Source organism: Mya arenaria, chromosome 4 (genome assembly GCF_026914265.1).
Source record: "Mya arenaria isolate MELC-2E11 chromosome 4, ASM2691426v1".
NCBI lineage: Eukaryota > Metazoa > Mollusca > Bivalvia > Myida > Myidae > Mya > Mya arenaria.
Window position 1 is genome coordinate 45752157 of NC_069125.1, and position 23821 is coordinate 45775977.

Consider the following 23821-nt stretch of genomic DNA (forward strand, 5'->3'; position numbering starts at 1 on the left):
TTGGCATGTACCGGGGGTAACATTGTTCTGTGGTCCTCTACAAATATGTTTACAATGGGTCCCTGGAGTCAATATTGTCCCCGACCCTGCCATCACTTGTTTACAAAGATTTATACAAGGGAAATGTTTATTAAAGAATCGTTTTTATACGCCCATCTTACAATGGCCGTATTATGGGAACACCCATGGCGGGCGGGCGGCGGGCGGCTCCACAATGTTGTCCGCTCTCTAACTTGAACATTTCTCATCCAATTTCCACCAAACCTCATGAAAGTGTTTGTTGGTAAAATATCTAGGTCAAGTTCGATAACCAGCCAAATCGCTTTAGGCACTCCAGAGTAACAGTTATGGCCCCCTGAATTTGTCAAAATTGGCCATTTTAGCTTTGTCCGCTCTCTAACTTGATCATTTCTCATCCAATTTCCACCAAACGTCATGAAAGTGTTTGTTGGTGAAATATCTCGGTCAAGTTCAATAACCAGCCAAATCGCTTTAGGCACTCCAGAGTTATGGCCCCCTGAATTTGTCAAAATTGTCCATTTTAGCTTTGTCCGCTCTCTAACTTGAACATTTCTCATCCAATTTCCACCAAACTTCATGAAAGTGTTTGTTGGTGAAATATCTAGGTCAAGTTCAATAACCAGCCTAATCGCTTTAGGCACTCCAGAGTTATGGCCCCCTGAATTTGTCAAAATTGTCCATTTTAGCTTTGTCCGCTCTCTAACTTGAACATTTCTCATCCAATTTCCACCAAACTTCATGAAAGTGTTTGTTGGTGAAATATCTAGGTCAAGTTCGATAACCAGCCTAATCGCTTTAGGCACTCCAGAGTTATGGCCCCCTGAATTTATCAAAATTGGCCATTTTAGCTTTGTCTACTCTCAAACTTGAACAGTTTTTATCCGAATTTCACCAAACTTGCTACTATAAATGTTTGTTGGTATATATTCTTGGCAAAGTTCTATAACCAGCCAGGTTCTTCAGGATTATGGCCCTTGAATTGGTCAAAATTTGCCATTTTTGCTTTGTCCACTGTCTAATTTTAACAGTTATCATCTGATCTTCACCAAACTTGTTTAAAACTGCAATACCCGAGATATAACCGTAAATGACTGGTTATAAGACAAACTTTTTTCCCTTAAATTTTGATGTAAAAAAAAAGCCTGCCTCTTACAAACAGTAACAAGCTTTTGACTTTTTTTTTCTTAGGTCGATTTCAGGATGAAATTGGCTCTTCTAAGAAATAAATGGTGAAAAAACTAGTTTGTTTAGATTGAGTTTATACGGGTTAAAAGGCAGTAGAAGATTGGGATATGGTGCATCGGAAAACGTTTATCATATTAATTTTTCATTATTGTATAAATAAACCTGCAATTAATCAAGGTTGGCCTCTCCAGCTGAATATCTCCTCCATAACTGTTATACAGTTGTTAACCAGACATATTACCCTTCAATGTTTTATTCAAGGCCATAAGTCATCATCATAACAGTATACAATCTCAGTGTAACAAAATATAACAATTTCAATAAAGTGTTAAAGATTAATTTCATCAATTTGATTTTTAACAATAATAAATTATTTTCACATAAATATCAATCATATATAATACAATAATATTTATTTGTATAATTATAACTCCATGAAAATATTTGGATATTGAATTCATATACATGTAAGATATATTTTCAGTTCATTACATTTTCACCTACAGTAACATGTACTAGGAGATAAATACCATTTCTTTATGTATAATTACGTAAATTGAAGAGCATCGCAAGAGAATGCCATTGCTCATTTGATTTTTCATAGATCAATGGGAAATACCCAACATATTTTCAGCCAGAGTTTAAAGCCTTGCATTACATGTGTGACTGTCACTGGTATTATGTGTACAGAGTTTCATGCAAATATCTTGAACAGATTCTGAGATGCACCAAAGGTTAAAAGTTCATGCACAACTTAATTTTAGACCATATGCTTACTTGACAATAATCAACAACAGAGTTATGAGTCTTGCTACATAGGTCTCGTCTGTGCTAATATGTGTACTAGGTATCATATGAATTCCTGAATGGTTTATGTGTTATGCATCTGTTAAGGCTTTGCACGCTGCTACGCCACCAAAGTTACAAAATAATCACTTCTCTCATTTTCTTTAAAAAACAGACGAGGTAGGAAAGTTCAAGAGCACAAAATGTATAACTTTTAACTACTAAAACAAAACATTTCATGACATTATGTAAATTGCTTTAATATATAGCTTAAGTGAAGAAAATTAACAATAATCTTTGGACATATACATTGTAAATAAGAACATGAGCAATAACATGCATGTTTATCTGAACACGATCTGGTTTACAACCCATCCAAAACATGGCCAATGCCAGTCCTATGAGTGCTATATCAGATTATAATAAAACCTGATATGGTGAGTAGAACAGGTGAAATCCTCTCAAAATATAGGACAGAGTTACATGTACAGCAATTTATAAGTTTTTTCTTTTGCTTCAGTTTGAAAATGAAATATTTGAAAAAAATTTAATAAAATGACTATTATGCAATTGAATTGTCTAATGGACCTATGGAGACATTGCTAATCATATGAAGTCATTGGAGAACATGTAAACTCCCTCTTTGTTTGTTTTTTAACAATATGAAGAGCAGAATGGTCATTGTCCTTTTTCGCAAAAATTAAAATTAACTAATGAATATAACATATGTTTTACATGTCATTTATTAAAAAGCAAGACAGCATGAATCAATCTATATAAATATATATCATAAGGCCTCTGGTCAGCACAAATCCACCAGGTAATTGTTCCCACTGGTTCTACAAGCCCTAAATGGAACCAGGAACTGAGGAATGAAATCATTTTAAGATTCAGAACAGGAAACAAGGCAGCTAATAGAACTTCCTGAAACCATTTGAACGTTTTTCATTGCTCATTAGGTGCTCCGATGGATGTAAAGTGCTCCCTGCCTCGTACTAGTCCTCATTTGGCTCTATTTCTCTAGTTATTGATTGCTGAAAAAGGCAGAAAGGACTGGCTATTATTGCAGTAAGGCAGTATCAAGATTGTTTGGGAGAAATACTTTTCTCAGATTCTGATTGTTAATAAGCCTGGATTAAATAGTCTCCACAATGACTTCAGTGCTTTTCAGTCGTGACATTTAATTAAATCACAAGGGAATCGCTGAACATATAATAGGTTAACAGATGGAAAAGATGGAAATGACATTATTTTTTACGCTGTAATCATCCCTCCCAAGAGATAAATAAGACATGATAACAAGTAGGATTTTTTTCCGATGAGTTGCTTTTCTGTGATTATTGAGGTAACACATTAACATAACAACTATTGTCGGTCAGCAACCAGACTGGAACCATAGAATTCATGGCGTAACAAAGCAAATTTCAAATTACAGATACCGGTAGTCTTAAAAGATGGTCCTTTTAATGCTTCCTAGCATCCAAGGTTTGATTCCCATCGTGGTCTGTGCGCATTGTGTTTGTTTTGGATTTATTTCGAGGCAAAAAACCTGACTTTGCATGGTACTTAATTGACAATGGTTGAATTTACAAAAACACTGCTGAGTGCACACCTTCACTCTTCTGTGTATTGTGTTTCATTCAAAAAAGAGCCATAATTTAACAATTACTTAACATTGGCTTTGCTAAACATGTGCAAATTATCTGGAAACATGTGTTCCAAGCTTCATTTGTATTATCTTGAACAGTATTTAAACTACAGCAAAGGATCAAGTTTTTGCAAGACAGTCTGATGCCGTTGACACCAAGGCTATCACAATACTGTTTTTTTAAATAACAACATACAAGCTTATAGAATATAACTTGGAATACAAACTATATTTAGAGCCAATGAAATTGCAGATAGGCAATCATTGAGTACTAGGCTTAATCATTAAGAATTTCAACTTTTGCTGGTGTTTAAAGGTGCAACTCTTCCGATACACACTCCCTGCATCAGATTTTGCATTAACAATGTGTAAGCCAATGAGGTAGTATTCTAAGAGAGTTAGATGACCTGAAGTGATATTTTATTGATTAAGAAGGGCTCATTTGCTACGCTCACTCCGTCCATTTTTTATCATTAAAATGTTACTTCACGTCATTTAATTTTTACCAAGTTTCAATTTATTACTACAAGTTAAGTTCTGTACATACTGGGAGTTCCCTGCCCTTGGTTTCTATGGGGAGAGTGACTGCACAAACGGCACACAGCAAGCCGATACTGCCATACACCCAGACTGCAGCTGTCAGTGAATAGTCTAGCAATACCTAGATAGTATAATAAAGTAAAAGTAAATTATGTAAGACTGGATAAACTATATGCAGGTTGTTTTGAGATAGTTTACAAATAAAAAAACCTGGTTCATGGCAATTGTTGTAAAAAAAACTTACCAATTATCAAGCATTTACAAAATAACTTTCCAGTTTTATACAATCAGCTGCAGAAAAGTCAATGATCATCCAATATACAAAATCATTACTATGTATAAATATGTTTATGTGTAAGTATTTCTGTTCATACAAAAACTTTCTTAACACTAAAAGAAAAACCAGATTCAAGCATCAAAAATGGGCATAATAACTGTGTTAAAAACAGTTGGCAGTCTAAAGATTTTCCAAGCACCTAACAAGCCCTATGTCATCCTACACTTGTCAGAAGTAATATTCAAATGGAATGTGGGTTTTGTAAGCACCTATTTCTGATCTGAGGTGCATGTTAGAGTCTTTACACTGAAATTTAATTCTAAAATGATCTATTCATCAAAAATCAGTATCAGCACAAGCCTACAAGTTGACTCTGGTATATCATGCTTACGATGCCAGGCTTGTTAAAATGTTTAAAGTCAGAATCAGTCTTGTTGTCCAAACTTTTATTTTACCACAAAAGCATAACATGTACCTGGGCCAGAAAAGGAGTAATCATGGCGCCCACTCTCGCCCACGACGAGGCTGTACCTATACCCAGGGTCCGTATAGACGTCGGATATACCTGAAAATGAGTGCTACACTTTAATTATGATAGGATATTTGGCAACACTTTTGTCAAAAAGGTGAAATGTTCAACAAAAGTACCACAGGAGGTTGCCAATGCTTGTTGGTTTTCAGTCATTAAAGGGGCATTTTTCAACATATGTTTAAGACAGAGTTTCTGTCATAGAGAACATATGTACAAATATTTAAGTTCCATGTTAATATTTCCAACAGTTTAAGCTAAACCTTGCATAATTTATGATTTTTGCACAAAAACTACAACAACAGCAATGCTGCCCTTGACACCAAACCTCAACATTTAAGTCACCTGTTCAGAAATAAGAGTTTGTAATGGCAATGCCACACCTTGCAATGCTTCTTACTTCTAGGAAATCTTAATCTTTTCAACATACTGTCAAATTGTATGTACCGTACGGTCATCCATCAATGGCAGATTTTGACACATTCAGTGATTCCTCTCTAAAATGCTTTTTAGAGCTAAAATGCACTAAAACCACTGCTTATGTTACTTTCACTGGTCTCTCACAAGTTAGGGAATATGATGTGTGAATGACAGATCCTTAATGTGTCAATGCCTCCTCCATCTCATCTGTGTGAATGTGCAGAGTGATAATGGAAGCCTGTGTAAATGACACTGTCTCCCCCATCTTAGATGTGTAAATGTGCATACCTCAGAGAGTGATAGTGGGACCCTCTTACCAATGAGTTTACAACAACAACAATCATAACATTAAGTCAACTTCATAAACAATTGAGTATTATTAGCAATACAATTGTCGCCTATCTTAATATAATGTGCATAATTTCCTAATCAGCTCCTAACCGCTTGTATACAAAAGTTCATATACCTAGCTTGTATACTTCTTGATCACAGAATCCATATTTATGGACAGAGACATTCACACTATTTTTGCTGCCATAGAAACCACATGTTTTGTCTGACAAAAGGTCAATTAAAATGCAAAATTTCATAATAATCTTCTAACAACAAACCAAATTTCATAAATGCAGCTTTAATTCTTTTTAAGTAAAGCAAAGGTCCAGTTTTTTGAAGTGGTATTTTCAACATTTTCATTGCCATAATAGCCAGATTTTTTCGTCACAAAAATATAAAATGACATGCATAATCTCTTAATTGCCCTCTTTCAATATTGTTCATGAACAAAGCTTTTATATGTTCTTAGTTATGCCAAGGTCCATTCCAGAAGTGGTATATTTGATGTTGTCTGACATTTTTTTAAATGTCACACATACTACCCAAACAACCTCTACCGAAATACCAAGATTCATAAACCTAGCTTGCATACTTATTCAGTTATTGCAGTGTCCAGTTTTTCCAGATAGATGAACAGAGGGTTAATGTATAGTAATCTCAGATGAAACTGGTAGGGTACTCATAACTTTGTCTACACTGACTTAACATATATATATATATATTTGAAATTGATATTATTATCACTTAGAAAATATTGTTTCCAAAAATGATCATATAAAATGTGTTTGTTGACAAAATAGTGTGTATATGTGCGTACCTCATAATGCCCTTACCTCTGATGTGTAAATGTAGACAAAGTTGAACATTCCTGACGAGAACCCACGCACGAGGAATATGAAAGTGGTGAGTACAGCCTGGGGCACGGGACACTGGAGGAGGATAAAGAAGAGTCCGCACCCAAACAGGTTTACTGCACCCGTCCAGCGTCGCCCAATCACGTCTATCAGGAGTACGTTGAGGGGCAGGGCTGGAGAGGGGAAATGACTACAGTTAAATATCATACTGAAAATCGAAAAAAATTCATGAGTGTTAAATAAAACAACCAGAAAACAAATTTAAAACCTCGTTAAATATCAATTAGCAATGTTTTTCTTTATGCAATTCCTTTATGAATTAGTTTAGGGAACACATTGAATTATTCATATGACTACAGATTTTATTCCACTATAGTTTTTCATCTCATAAACATGACAAAGACTGTTTGATCTTATTCTCAGATGCTTCAATTTTGAAGGAAACCTTACAAAATGGCTGGAATAAAAGCTACTTTCTGAAGAAAGGTAATAATTCATCACAAGATGATGCTTGTTTCAAGTTTTTTTATACAATCATTCCATATTTTCCTGTATAACATTTATTATTTATTTAGTGAATATAATATTGGAATCGATGTAATTTCACCCTAGTAATTTAGCATCTTATGCAAAAAATGTGACAAAAAGAATCCTACATGAGTTGCCATTTTATACAAATTTTTATGAAACTCATTATGGAAAAGTTATGTAGCTTGCCTAAGGCTCGCTTCATAAGTTTTCCTAAACTTGTTTTATTTTTTGTTATTAAATTGCAACTGATGTAAGACCCAATACATTGTAATCAAAGTTCAGAAAACCCTTGAGAAAACTCCTTTCCCATAATTCCCTACATAATCCATTTTCATTAACGTTTTTTTTGCAATTGATTGGTTTAAAAACAATCCTTCATGGAACACAATCGCATTTTTGAAACAGTCAAAGCCAAATACACGTGCATTTGGAAGGAATATGAGATTAGATGGGGACTGGGTGATAAAACCAACTTACCAATAAACTCCCCTAGGGTGGAAACAATCATACTGGTATAGTCGTCTTTCTTTAACAGATTGCACTTGCATTTCTCTCCTGAAAGCAAACAAAAACATCTTTTTTTTGCATGTTTATAATAGCTGAGAGAGCATGAGACTTTTTACTCCAAGCTTTTCTCGCTGTTCAAAATAAGATCATAAATCATTTTGTCAATGATGAATAGCAAGTTATTGCAGTGTTTAAAAAATATCAATGTAATAAATTGCAGCTTGCATGCCAACTTTGCCCTTTCAATTAAGCCTTATACAGGCTAGGACAAGCCAAGCAAGATGTCTTTTTATACTCTGCAAACAATGCCACGGATAATGCCCAGGGACCTTGTATCAATAAAGATTGTATTTTAGAATTAAGATTGTTAATTTAAAGGCATAATCCCATTTTGCCGTATACTGCATTTAAATGAACAAATATTGTAAGGACATTTATCGCCAAGATTCTGGCCATAACTTTACGAGATACTTTAGCACTTGTAAGCAGCGTGAGGTTAATTTATAAAATATCTTGTTGAAACAGGTCTCTTATAACAGGAGTACGCTTAGCTCACTATTTTTCTTTTGGTATAATAAGTGTAAAATTTTTAAAAGGGTTTGCACTTAAAAAAAGGAATCATTTTAATGATATTCACAATTAACTATTGTTCTTAAGTAATATTTTAAATGTTTCCTATTTTAAGTCTATTTCGTGATTTGTTTTATATAGTCAATTTAAAAGTATACACAGTTGTTTTTTTAACATAAAGGGGTGTACTTTAAATAATGTATTTAAAATAATAAAGTATTTTGGGAAATTGTCAAGTAGATATATTGTATGACCAGTGAGATAATTAATTTAGGAAAATGACTTAAGTAAGGAAATTACTTAAGATGTATTGTGAATACTGGCCCTGACTATTGAGTAATTTTGTAACAGTTTAATGCTTGAACTCAAGTGCTTTCATTCAATGCATGCACCCTGTTAACACTGACTTCACTATAGTGTTATACCAACCTGATTGTTGAGCATTTCTTATCTGTAGAATCTCAGCACTAGCTAGCACCATGCCGTAATATGAAAGGGCTGTCCCAAACCAGAGAATCCACACTTGGATCGTGGTACGGAGGTATGCCGGGGAGAATAGGTCCCGGGGGTTACCCTGCTCTGACTGCAAGATTTTCAACATGATAATGTTTTGGAAAAGAAATAAGAGCTGTCATATAAGTGATGACAACTCTCGCATGAGGCTTTGACACAGGGTGATATTGCTTGACTGCTTGGCAAATAATGAAAAAAATAATATATATATATATAATATATTATATATTTAAAGATTGTCATCATCGGATACCCCCTCATAATACACTTCAACATTATGCTTCGTTGTGTACCATGGGTGATTTGGCTACTAAAATCTCGTAATCATGAATAATTAACGAGGCAGTTTCATTGGTTTTGCAAGTTACCAGGTCCTTCTCTGGAAAAATATTCTGGCAAATGTTGGAATTGAACTAGGTCCGCCTTTTCAGTACAATAATTCTAGGCAGCAGTCAAGATCAATTGCCCATGGAGACTACTGACACTACAGGGTTAGTAAAGCATATTTAATTGTAATGTGCGAGTTGTCTCCCCTGACTCATACATATTCATTAAAAAGAGATTTTGTCAGTCCCAAGGTATTTATTAAGTTTAAAAGAATATAGTACACTGTGGTTGCTGACGATGAATGATTATATGAAGGACAAGATCAATCCAAAATCTTTAATATTGCTGAATTGATTAACTAATGATCAAGGCACAAGGGCAGAGACCTTAAATCAGCAATGTGAGTGGCCTTGACCTTGAAGCTTAAAATCTCCGGTATCATCTTCTTATGGTGGTCACTGATGCCAAATCATTTTGGAATACAACCATGCATGGCAGTATTGACTGAACACGAGTCACTATCAGCAGTACAGCTTATAGAGCAAACTTTCAGAGGCACACAGTGTTGGGGCTTGTGGTTGGAAACCAAATCATCATCTTATGGTGGTCACTGTCGCAAAATAATTTTGAGATGCCACCTTGAATGAGAAAGTTTTTGACAGGAAATGAACATTTGTAAGGCTTACATAGCAAAACTAAGTCCTGAGATGCATGGTGACCTTGACCTTGAAGCTAGAGATCTTGGTCTTGCGTATGATTTTATGGTGGTCACTGATACAACATTAGTTCGTAACTCCAACATGAATGACAAAGTTATGGACTGGACACAAACCACTATCAGCAGTATGGCTTATATAGCAAAACTAAGTCCTGAGGCACACACTGACCTTGACCTTGAATCTAAGGACACGGGTCTATTGTGATGTAGTCAACATATGGTGGTTATTTTTTCCAAATTATTTAGACACTCCACTTTGAATGTTATAGACAAGACAAGAAGGTGGGACCAAATAATTATGGGCATTATTCCTATATAGCCCTTACTTCTCTTTGTGACGGGGAGGTAAAAAATCCAGGGGGTTACCCTTCTCTGTCTTCAAGATGGGAAGTTTCATAAAATACTAAAATGGGAAGTTTCATAAAATACTAAAATACAAAGTACAGTTACTAAAATGGGAAGTTTCATAAAATACTAAAATACAAACTACAGTTAATAAAGTGCAATGATGTTTAAATGACCATTAGTCAAAGTTAAAGTTAGTAGGGTGATGCTCCTTCAAGAAAGCAGGCCAGGGCCCAATTTCTCAATTAAGTTTAAGTCCCTTATAACAGGATTAAGCTAAGCTCACTATTTTTGTTTCAATACATTTTCGAGAAATTGAGCCCTGGAATGTTACAGGGATAGTAAAACTGAGTCTTGTGGAGATATCATACTTCTTTATGCCTCTGACTTGAGCTAAACAGGATAAAGTGCTTAGTTTTTCCAGACATCCTAGATCGTAAATTTCAAGTTAGTATCTAAATGTATCTATTGAAAACATGCTTGATTTAATTAATGTGTCTGGAAGCGTAAAATATATGGACTTATATCATAAAAAGTAAAATGTTGCAGATTAGGCTCTGAAAGGAGAGGAGAAAACGTTCAATACATACAGTAAATACTTCAACTATCTTCTGTACATGGACTTGTTGGCTATTAATAATGTATAGATATATGTGTAAAAGTTAAGTTATGTTGTGTCCATATGTTACACAAAATTAACATAAAAACTTGCTCTTAATTTACCAAACTGCTAGAAAATACAATTCATGTATTGGATTCTGTTCTTCTGGGGAACAGATTCTAAAATGAGCCTGCAATTATTGCTGTTCACTCATTGAGATCATTTTAATCTGAGGTTACATTCAGTTAACAATTGAACGACTACAACATTAACACAAGCTTAAAAGCGCATTGTAACGAGGATATTAAACAGTTTTCATTTCTGAGTAAATTTACTATCACTTTTGTTATTCAAACTAAAATCATTATTAGAACCATTAGCAACAAAACAATTATTTAGCTGCTACAACAAGCAACAAACACTGAAATGGTAATTACGTAATCTTACTACAGGTGCGTTCACAATATTGCCCTCTGGGAGACTATTTCTGTTGAGTCGCGCAGCTTTTGCCAGGACCTCGTGAGCCTCCTCTTTCCTTCCTGCTGCTACGAGATATCGCGCTGACTCGGGCAAATACTGAGACAAACAAGACAATTAACTTGTAACATGTTTATTTTCTAATCTTTTTATTCTTTAAAATAAACATTGACTCCTTGAACTTTGAAAGGTAGGAAAAAATTGTTTTGCTCTAACAACACTTCCATTTATATCCAAATATATACCTTATCCTTCAAAATATTTAACTGTTCACAAGAGTACGTGCCACCGAGCAAATGCCAACATTCATCTGTTGCTTTCAGCTTAAAATGGGGCATAACTTAACATTCAATACAGCCAAAGTTATGGGCCTTGCTGTAGATGTGTGTGTGTGTGTGCGTGCGTGCGTGCGTGCGTGCGTGCGTGCGTGTGGGTGTGTTTGTGTGTGTGTGTGTGCGTTTCATGTGTTTGCATGCATGCGTGTGTGTTGTTCTTGGAACCATGTTTACCAAGTTTCATTTGATTTTCATAAAAGCTTTTTGAGTTATGGCCAAGGTCAAAGTTTTTGCACAGATAATGACGATGTGGAAAGCGTTGTCAAGGATATGATTATACCTCAACTTTTTTCACTGAAAAACAGACAAGCAAACTAGGATATATTATATAATTTATTAATCTCTCTTCTATTCCATGTGACTGTAGACAAACAGAAAACATCTGTGGAAAACCTGTTCACCAGTCACATGTAAAAAGTTATAAGCAAATCATTACAAACCGGCAGACGAAATCAAAATATTTTTTAAAATAAAATAAATAAAATTCAATGGTTCATAAACCTTCCAGATGTATTTTTTTCTTGGAATTGCATTAATTATTTAAGCCTAAATGAGGAAAATGGAGAGATTTTCATCAATTATTCAAGACATTCTGTGCTCTTGAAGAGTCATAGCTTGATCAAATGAATACAGTATGCTTTTGTTTAGATTAGCAATACTTTTCATTCTAGAAATTCTTAACTACACAATTTCAGTATTTAAAGTACCCAGTAATCTATTTTGAAATTACACAGTTTAATATAGATGCTACCATTGGCTTCTACAAAAAGCATTTATATAATTCCAGCAGACAAAATATTTCACAGGATATGTTTGACCAGTATTGATAGTTTCTACTCAAAACATTTAGTATGCTCAAGACTGAGATCATTTACAAATTTCATGTTTATTCATTTATGTCTCAACTTACATAAATTTGTATTAAATCTACCTCACGATGATGCCCTTAAACCAAAGCCTTGCTTAAGAATTAATGCTGAGTAGTGTTGCTTAAGCTTATCTCAGTAACCAAATCCTATGCAATGGAAATAAGTTTAAAGTGCTGCATATGCCGTTGTGCATAAATTATTCTGCCTTGTGAAAAGCGCTTTTTCAATGCAGGTCATTGCAATGAAAATCTGCGTGATTTAAACAATCTGTGGTAGAGGGCTTTTTAAATGTGTGTTGTTACTTACTTGCACTCTTCTGTTGTACCCTAACATAGTGCTTTGCCACCATATTACACCTTTTTTATATAAACTAGAGCTATCACTGAAGGTGATTAATACCCCCGAACGCCGCCTCTCATTATGATTTATCATTGTATGAAGTTTTATGAAATTCCATCTTGTAGTTTTCAAGTTACTGTCCGGACAAAAGTTTGACAAAAAAAAACACAGAAAAAGGCAATAACTCTGTAATTTGCTAAAATAGTGTAACGATTCATGAACACACTGAACTCCTTCTCATTGTATAGTACCATTGTATAAAGTTTTATTACATTCCATCCGGTAGTTTTCAAGTTATGCTCCAGACAAGAAAAAAAGTAACAAAGGGCAATAACACTGTAATTGGCTGAAATAGAATTGCGGTTCCTGTACACTGCACTTTCTCTCATTATGGTCTATCACTGTACGAAGTTTTATTAAATTCCAATCAATAGTTTTCAAGTTATGCTCCAGACAAGAAAAAAAGTAACAAAGGGCAATAACACTGTAATTGGCTTAAATAGAATTGCGGTTCCTGTACACTGCACTTTCTCTCATTATGGTCTATCACTGTATGAAGTTTTATTAAATTCCAATCAATAGTTTTCAAGTTATGCTCCGGACAAGAAAATGTAACAAAGGGCAGTAACTCTGTAATTGGCTAAAATAGAATTGCGGTTCCTGTACATTGCACTTTCTCTCATTATGATCTATCACTGTATGAAGTTTTATTAAATTCCATCAAGTATTTTCAAGTTATGCTCCGGACAAGAAAAAGTAACAAAGGGCAGTAACTCTGTAATTGGCTGAAATAGAATGCGGTTGCTGTACACTACACTCCCTCTCATTATGATCTATCACTGTATGAAGTTTTATTAAATTCCATCCAATAGTTTTCAAGTAATGCTCCGGACAAGAAAAAGTAACAAAGGGCAGTAACTCTGTAATTAGCTGAAATAGAATTGCAGTTCCTGTACACTGCACTCCCTCTCATTATGATCTATCACTGTATGAAGTTTTATTAAATTCCATCCAATAGTTTTCAAGTAACTCCAGGCAAAAAAAAGTAAGTTAATGTCTGGAAAAAAGTTTGACAGCAAAAAAACAAAACAAAGGGCAATTACTCAGTAATTAGCAAAAGTAGAGTTATGGTTCTTGAACACTGCACTTCCTCTCATTGTGCTTTACCATTGTATGAAGTTCCAATGAATTCCATCCAGTACTTTTTTCAAGTTATACTCTGGACAAAAAAAAGTAACAAAGGGCAATAACTCAGTAATAAGCAAGAATAGAGTTGTGATTATTGTACACTGCACTTCCTCTCATTATGCTCTATCATTGTATGAAGTTTAATCTAATTCCATCAAGCAGTTTTTAAGTTATGCTCCGGACAAGGTAAATTGTAACGGACCGACCGACAAACCGACCGACCGACCGACCACAGGGTGACTCCAATATACCCCCTTCAAACTCTGTTTGTCGGGGGTATAAAAACAAAAATGAAGCACAAATTATTAAACTGCCATATGGCTTAAAAAAATTGAAAGAAGCCTCGCTATGTAAACATTCATATTTTGAACATGCCTGGTGAAAATCTTATAGAGTGCAGGGCTTATTTTAAACATTACGTGAAGAAACTTGTTATAACTTATACTAAGTCACGCGTGTTGGCATGAGGTTGCGCAAGTATGTTGTCTTGTGTTGTGTAAGCAACCGGAGTACCCGGAGAAAATCCACTTGTCTGGCTTGGTGATTACAAACCAAACTCACATGCACCCAGGCCGGGAATCGAACCAGTGAATGAGTGTGCTAATCACTGCGCTAACCCCACTAACACTTACAACTGAAGGGCTTGCAGGCTGGTGCTTAATTCAACCACTAGTATGATACTCTTGATTCCTTACCTTGAGAAGTACCACAATGAGAAGTGATGGGATGGCTGAGAAGATTAAAAGCCATCGCCAGCCGAGGGTCGGTATCACAATGGAGGCTATAACAATCTCAAACATCGTCCCAGACGCCCAGCTTATCTGTGTGGGAGGAAAATAAAGCAGAATTACAAGGAAGAATATACTTTATATTGCAGAAAAATCAAAATTTATCTTGAGATAAATAAGTTATTTCAAGAGTTTGTTGACAAACTCCACACAACAGTCACTTCCTGTTGCCATCAAGACAGATCACTGTGTAGGTTTCAAGGTTTATTTCAACTCATGGCTTAATGCAAACAAGCATGAGATTTGTAAACAAAACATAATAAAAAATAACATTGGAGATGCTTTTAAACCCAAAAGCAGGATACATATTCGTTTATAGTTGTTGTAAACTATAATCACCTAAGATCACCTACAGAGGGCAAGTGAGAACTATGATAGAACGGTGGACTCCCTTTGTGTCAAATATAATAATAGTCAATGTATACGTCAAATTCTATTAATGTCAAATATATTCATAGTCAATGTATATTTAATCCATTTACTAAATATTATGACACTTACTGGGCGTCTTTATTGATTCTAGAGTGAGGTTCTTGCAAAATTGGAATAATGTCCTAGCCGAGGGGGGAAAGTTTTCTGCCTCAATCCTCAAAATTACTTGTGTATCATTAACAGCAAGTTCAGCATATCTTCATTTTAATACGATCTACATATTTCTTTGGGACTTAATCATCTTGTTAAACTTGCTTCAGTTGCTATGGGCAGTCATTAGCTGTCATCTGAGACACAAATTAATTATAAATCTATAATGGCAACTCTTATATAAGAAATCCCCTTAGACCATTTACTTTAGATTTTACCAACATCTTGATATGTTTCCATAAAAATAAGATATAAATGAATCTGAATGGAGAAAATAAGATATCTATGTGGACAGTTTGTACTTATATCCCTACACTGATAAGTCACTTTTTTCACAACTCAACCTGAATTATATACACTGCCACACCTCTTCCAGCTATAATAACTGTCAACACTTTGTTAACTGCACTTTTATGCATATACAACAGTGGATCAAGCTAGACATTGACTTGGGGGAGTTTCAATTCATTTCAAAGCTTTGTCAATCAAAAAAAGCCAAGGCAAAAACAATTGCCTCTTAACCTCACTGTAAAATTCAAAAGTACATATTATTACAACAATGTGTTCAATATTTGGGTCAGCCATATGGAGGCTATTCGTTGCCAAAAGTCCAGACGTGTATGTGTGTATTTTATGTTTGTAGCATTGATGATTTACCAATGTACATTTTACAATCGTCAACTCATCGGTTGTATGTTTACATTTCACACTGTACATTTTCATTTTTCATTGTGCCGATTGCAGTTTTCTTCTCGTTGCATCTATTCAACAGAAGGTTCAATCATGTTTATAGAGTCGTTTATGGTAAACACTTGTAATTCTGTGAAAGTCACGATTTTTACGTTGCGGTTTGTAGAAGTCAGATTTCAGTTCATAGTTCTACAAAGTAAATTGTATGGTGGTGACTTTTCATTCGCAGTTGAACATGTTTACGAGATGAATTTAATTTTATTTATAGATAGCTCCGCCTTAACAATGTCTTAACTCCTCCTTACGTCTTTCGGAAATTTCCGCTATCACTCGGCTCTATTTAAACCAATTATGGATACTTTGGACCATGGACATTGCGAACATTATTATGGACATTACGAATCATCTATATTATGACACTATGGACTATGATTTGGAAACAGGATGGATTATAAATTATTTTATGTCGAATAAAATAATATATGATATTACAACATGTTTTTGTCTATATAATAGTAATAAATACGCACATATGAGATGAAATGAGATGTATGCAAAATGATACTTGACTCAAACACAACAAAATGTAAGTCATTAGCATTAAATTATACTTCAAGAATGAAAAGTCATATTGTCTTATTATTTTTTTAAAGCTGCACTCTCACAGATTGACCTTATGACAACTATTTTTATTTTTTGTTTTGGAATGAGCCAATTTTTGCGTAAATGTCTGGATACCAGTGGTATAAGACTGCTGACAAAAGATCAGATACAGTTTTTCAGTTTTACGTTCGCAAACTGATGTTTTATGGCTAAAAGTGATACTACAGTAACGTTTTAAGAAAAATGAAAAATGTCGGCAGTTTTCCAAACAATTTAGATCTGTTTTATTGTGAGTAATCTTATTATTTGTATAGAAAGCATTGCTGCCAAAATTTAGCCGAGTCTGGGACAAAAAAAAGCTTGTCAAAACTGTCAAACTGTGAGAGTGCAACTTTAAATTACTATAAACACTATTTTAAATGACACTTTCTTGCCTTTTTGCAATGTTTAAGATTGCAAGTAATATTAGATAATTTAAAATTTACGAAGAAAAAAATCTAAATTTTCATTAAGTTGAAATTATTCACTAAGATGCCCCAGAGGTTTATTACCTGGTAGCTGGAACTGTATGGATAAAATACACTAAGATTACAACTTCATATAACTCGTACATTATACTGTAACGAATATTATTTTATAAGTAATTAATAAAGTATTTTAATGATGAAGTCAATTTATTGCTAATACCGTAAATGACTGGGTATTAGACGCACTTTTTTCCCTCAGATTTTGATGCAAAAAATGCCTGCGTATAATACCCAGTAACAATTTTTTGAACTTTTTTTCTGAGGTCAATTTCTAGCCGAGAGTTTGTTTAGATTTATGTAGAAAGGGATGTTACTCGCGTCATATTGATCGAGTATATACGGGTTAAAACGGCACTTGAAGATCGGGATACGGTATATCGTAAGACGTTTATAATTTCAACAAAAATATTTTTCGATTAAAGTTACGATAATTCACCTAAGAGTTCGTACACTCTAAATATTTGGACACCCATAATTATTTCCCAAATACATCAATCATAACTTTCATAGTTACCAAGTTTCACAGACGAAGATTATTGATTTTTATCTTTACAATGCCTGGCTAGATTACCTAACCGTATACACCACTGTGACAATTTAATTAGTTACTACCCATCCTAAACGATTTATTGCCTGTTGAAAAGGAAGTGTGATAAATTTATTTGAGGATTAAACAAACAACAAGGGCAATCAAGGGATTAAGAAAACATCGACATGGCATGTTTGTAAAACGATCTGCCAATAAGCTTTCAAACTTGTACCACACTTATAGACTATATGAAGCAATAATCGTACAGTTATACATTAATCCTGCATAGCAATGTCCATGCTCTCCACGAGATCCTCGTGGGTATAACTGTAAGTTATGTGACGTCACACAGTGTGACTCTTTGATCTGAAGCCGATAGAATGTGTTTATTCAGTTCAGTGCATGTATAAAATAGTGTTTTAATTAACTTCATGAAGGATTTACACTTATAGGCGTAATAAATAAGTTTATAACCATTGATTACTATGGATAAATTAATAAGTGGTAAAAACCAAACATGAAGAAAAAAGGCAGGTTAAACAAACATGTAAATAAAATGTGAAAATGATAATTTTCTATGTATTTGGAGAGCGAAAAAAATCATTAATTTATGGTGTCCGAACTCTTGTGAATTACGGTATTCAATATTATTTTGAATAATAAATTGAATTAAACAATAATCAAACTTACATATAAAAAGCAAAGTTGGGCACCGTCAAAATATTTTTTGCATAACATAACTTTTCATTCTCGACAGTATGGTTGTATGGTTTTAAAGATAACCATCGCCATTTTCACGAAAAAAAAAATTTTTTGTCACTGTCAACAAACATGGTGGCTGAAAATGCCGGACGATTTTGACATTTTTTCTATGCGTCTTTTAACCAAAAACATAGATTAAAAGTTTTTTTCTCGGATTTTTCACAGATTTTTTTCCCTGCGTCTAATACCCCCTATCGTCTTATACCCAGTCATTTACGGTAAATAATTATTACTTGCTGCTACGTTTTATACCCCACCCACACTTAACAGTCAGGGCTTTTTTTCACATTTAGGTGAAGCGGCCCTAGCCCTTTTGGAGGGGAAAAATCACGTGTTTGTTTTCTAATCTAAGACTCACGATATCTATTTTGTTCATGTTCTTGAAATCCCCCACTTGATTGATATGATTCACAGTGGCAGCTCCAGTAATTCATAACTGGGGGACACAGGTGGGTTGGAGGGCTGTTCTTCCATCCACATGGATATTTTGTTTCAATGATGTATTGAAATTACAGGTTTACACCATACATGCTTATTAAGATAGTAAATGTATAACATCAGACAAAACTAGATGGATATCATTATGATGTCCATCAAAAGTTTCGTGGGTTTGCTGGAGCAGGTTTTGAACAGGGACTTGCGTTAGAGGGGCGTTACTTAGGGGCACAACTTTTTGGACATGATCCCTCGAGTGGGCATGACATTAATATGTTTAAAATGTGGGAAGTGGGGTTTAGGGGTACTCCCCCTAGAATATTTTAAATATTTTTAGTCTGAATTGGTGCATCATGGCGTAATTAAGTACTTTTTTCTGAGAAATATTGACAAAAATATTAACCTTTAAGTTTACTTGCGGGCCAACTGGGGGGAACACAGGCCCTACAGCTCCCCCCCCCCCACTGAACGACCCACCCATGGTCCACTTGTATATAAAATAAATGAACAATTTTAGCTTGCTTGGGTAAATAAGTAAAAAAAACAACTGACAGTGGCAGTATAAATCTGGGTCCGTGAGCCCAGCTCAGATACACCCAACTGCAATTGACTAAATAATATGGTGATTTATAACCCATTTAGGTACATTGATCATCAAAATAAAATAAAAGATGAAGTTAATTTTAGTTTTTATTGTGAAATAAAGAGAGAGTACTCGGACTTACAACCAGAAATTTACAGGAAGAAGGCGAAGATGTTATCTCCCTTGCTTGATTCGACAGAAATAAACGAAAGAAAATCCAATTTGTTAGCTCCGCCCATTCACCTTCGTTTCTTTCGGTGACATTTACCATATAAGGTATAGGCGAAATCATCTATCCTTGTAATTCTGAACTTGTCAATTCACTTTTGTAAACCTAGACTTGTTGGACTGCAAATGTTCATTTTACGAATGCGAGTGTCGACTGTAGGATTGCAGTTTTACACATGCATGATTCGGCTTTCTAAATTACATCATCATATTGTTAAAGGCAAGTTATACGATCTATGTTTTAGTGAGTTTATACAGGGTAGATCTGACAAATATACATTTTCACTACTATAATGACAAATGACAAATCAATACGGAAAAACTGATGAATAGAAACAACAAATAGCACGTCTACATTGACAAATGTAAGAGATATTTAGTACGATTAAGAAGCACATTGTGTGAATTACACGTCTGGACTTTTGGCAACGAATAGCCTCCATACAGCCATGCAATAAGATGACCTATTCACGAGCAATACACACAAATGGTAAGTAATCGCCAAGGACAATCCTGATAGACAGGCATAAGATATTGCAAGTGATAATCCTCACAGACAATCCTGCTGACTAACAGACATAAGATATTGCCAGGGACAATCCTGACAGACAGGCATAAGATATTGCCAGAGACAATCCTGCTGTCAGGCAGTATTAGATATTACCAGTGACAATCCTGCTGACAGACAGACATAAGATATTGCCAGAATCAATCCTGACAGACAGACATAAGATATTGCCAGGGAAATCCTGACAGACAGGAATAAGATATTACCAGGGACAGTCCTGACAGACAGACATGAGATATTGCCAGGGAAATCCTGACAGACAGGAATAAGATATTGCCAGAGACAATCCTGACAGACAGACATAATATTTTGCCAGTGACAATTCTGCTGACAGACATAAGATATTGCCAGGGAAATCCTGACAGACAGGAACAAAATATTGCCAGGGACAATCCTGACAGACAGACATAATATTTTGCCAGTGACAATCCTGCTGACAGACATAAGATATTGCCAGGGAAATCCTGACAGACAGGAACAAAATATTGCCAGGGACAATCCTGACAGACAGACATAATATTTTGCCAGTGACAATCCTGCTGACAGACATAAGATATTGCCAGGGACAATCCTGACAGACAGGCATAAGATATTACCAGGGACAATCCTGACAGAAAGGCATAAGATATTGCCAGGGACAATCCTGACAGACAGAAATAAGATATTGCCAAGGACAATCCTGATGGAAAGGAATAAGATATTGCCAAGGACAATCCTGACAGACAGACACCCTAATTGACTTTTTCATTCTCCCCCAAAAAACAACAGGGACAAAAGACTTCTTTCTAAAATTTGGGGCTTAACATAAAACGGTATTTATTCCAATACGAAATCAAATTTAGGCTTGTTATTTAAATGAATTTAAATGATCTGAAATACAAAACTAAAATTATAAGTTGATTCCACTTACTGAAGATATGTTAAGGAGTTTGGCCCTGTACTTGGATGGCAAATATTCTGTTAACAATGTGAACCTGAAAATAAAAATGAGAACGAAGTGTAAAAAGAGTCGCACTAGATGTTTAATTCTAGATATTGACAACTGCAACACCAAATCCAGAAACATATGAAAATCCCAGTACTAAACTTAGGATGAATTTAATGTTACTATGGTGTTTAGGAGAAACACAAATTACAGATAAATGCTTTACGAGCTAAATGTAAATAATATTTTTTAATTTGTTTTTATGGAAATTTTAATTGCTTCAGTACATTTCTAGGCAATTAATCATTCACAATTCCCAATTGCCACCTTGACACATAAATGGTTAAATGTCATTTTTTTTAATTAAAAACATGAGTATCTGTGTTATAAACTATGTCAGGCTGAAGATTTTTCAAATCAAGTTTTAAAAGTAAAGGGCCATAACTAGTAAAAACAAGCACAATTTCACATGCTGACAAACATTCCTATGAAGGTTGCATGATAAAGTGTTTTTTAGACCAACTTTTAACAGAGTGTAATGTCACACAAATTGCATGTTTACAATTTCCTATGTTGACCAATATTCCTATGAAGTTTCATATACGTAGATGCAACACTTGACAAGATTTTCTAAGATTTGACCTAGTGACCTAACGTTAATCATATGTCACCCAGTTTTATATAGGTCTAAGAGTTCATCAAGGAAAATAATTTGATTAAGTTTCATGAATATTTGACCATGTATAATGGCTCTAGTTTGTTCCAAAGATTTTTCTAAGATTTGACCTAGTGACCTAGTTTTTGACCCCATGTGACCCACTTTTACATGTGATCAAGATTTGATCAAGGGGAACATTCTGACCAAGTTTGAACATTTTCTGATCTATGCCTACAAAGCTATGGTTTCAGACGGACGGAATGACGGACGCACGGACAACGCCAAAACAATTATACCCCTCCAGAAACCTTCGATTTGGCGGGGAATAAAAAGTGCCTCCTTTGAAATATCTTGTTTTAACTGAGTTTGCATGAGATTTTCCCAATGGATAAAGTAGGTAAAAAAGGGTCTTTAAATGGGCTAGACACCAGATAAAACAATTGTAAGTAAAAAAGAAAATTGTCAAAAATTTACATAAAATTGACATTGTTGTGTACATTGCATTGAATCTATTCAGTTGATAAATTTTGACTGTTTATTTTGAAAATTATCACAGACTTAAAGACATTGAAGCGCTGGATTTGCTTTAAAATTCGACCCCGTCTTATAAATGAGTCTATACAAAAAACACCAGATTTCATGGGCAAAGTTAGGGAGTCGTCTTATAAGTGGATAGGCAGGGAAATATGGTACTGCATGATGTATCACATCACTTATGACAAATGCATCTTTCACAGTTTTTGCTAATTTTTCCAATTTGAAAATCACTGAGGTTGTCTACCACCTGTGTTTAAAACTAGTGATGGTGTACATTCATCAGTATTCATAAAACAGATAAACTGGAAAAAATATAGACAGCAACACGATTGTGGCATTTATTATTCAAATTATGTAAAACGATGTATTAACGAGGAAATAATGTATTTGCTGATTTTTAGACCATCTGGTGTCCAGCCCCTTTAATGCCATTCTGTCTTATTTTATTTCTTCAATTCCAGCTTTGAGTCATTTACATATTTTCATCAAAATTGTTGAACAAAATATTATCTGAGAATATTCAAGCAAAGTTTTCCAATCAATCATGCAAGGTTTCCAACCACTCTTAAAGGTTTAATATCAGAATTCACTTTTACAGTATTCCCTGGCTGCATTTTATTCAGAAAATAGTAATTGAGACGTAAAATTGTATCCCTTGACTGTTATTTGATGGGGATAAGCAGACACAATACTTCTATCTAAATAAGAGAGACTTCTTTAAATAGGAAGCAATTTCCAAGCATTAAACAGTTCAAATATAAGATTAAATCTAGCATAGTCTGTCCTTTTCTCTTTATTTTCCTCTTAAAAACATTTCAACAATCAATCTATAAGGAATAACATCTAGCCAAAGCATACCAAATGCACCTTTCTTCATCATCACTAACTGTTGTACGAATGAAGCCTGCCCACTGTCTCGTTTCAAGTTCATAGAACACATTTTTTAAACAGTTTATATCTTATCTTATAAGACTTACGACTGTGGCGATCCTGCCATGCCTCCTCCAACCAGGCCGCGAAGAATGAGGACCCACGTATAGGACGGACTAAATGACGTCAGCAGGCCAAAGTAGCCGATCCATATCGCCACCATATACAGAGTCTGTAAATAGAGGGGAAATTGTTATTATTGAGTTTTCATGTCTAATACATGCGGTAGTTTATCATTCACATGTAATGAACCTGAACTTATCATTTGAATGTAGGCCTTAGACACACCAAAGGTTGCAGCAGGTCGAAGAACCAGAACCCTATCCTTATAGCAACGACCATAACACAGGGGAAAATCGCTGAACACGTTAAAAATTGATGAAGTACAATGAATAGTATTTTATCATTACCATGTTCCGTGTCTTAAAAGGGCAGGTAAATGAGAGGTAATAATATCACACCTCGAAAATTTAATGTTTGAACAACATTCATTACAGCAAAAAACTTTGATACAAATGCTGTATAATCTTCATACGAAATTTATCACAATGTAAATATTTACA

General features: G+C 34.7%; 1 protein-coding gene across 1 annotated transcript in view; it reads right to left on the minus strand.

Annotated features, from left to right (window-relative positions):
* Positions 1–1443: 1443 nt before the first annotated feature.
* LOC128231349 (putative transporter SVOPL) overlaps positions 1444–23821 on the minus strand; it is a 45825-nt gene continuing 23447 nt past the window's right edge. The window contains exons 6-15 of the mRNA XM_052944033.1: positions 23306–23430; positions 21119–21182; positions 14609–14734; positions 11153–11281; positions 8631–8784; positions 7602–7679; positions 6573–6766; positions 4933–5022; positions 4188–4301; positions 1444–3026 (exon numbers count right to left, since the gene is read on the minus strand). Coding sequence (XP_052799993.1) covers positions 2988–3026; positions 4188–4301; positions 4933–5022; positions 6573–6766; positions 7602–7679; positions 8631–8784; positions 11153–11281; positions 14609–14734; positions 21119–21182; positions 23306–23430 — 1113 coding nt within the window. The 3' untranslated portion in view covers positions 1444–2987. The remainder of the gene's footprint in view (positions 3027–4187; positions 4302–4932; positions 5023–6572; positions 6767–7601; positions 7680–8630; positions 8785–11152; positions 11282–14608; positions 14735–21118; positions 21183–23305; positions 23431–23821) is intronic.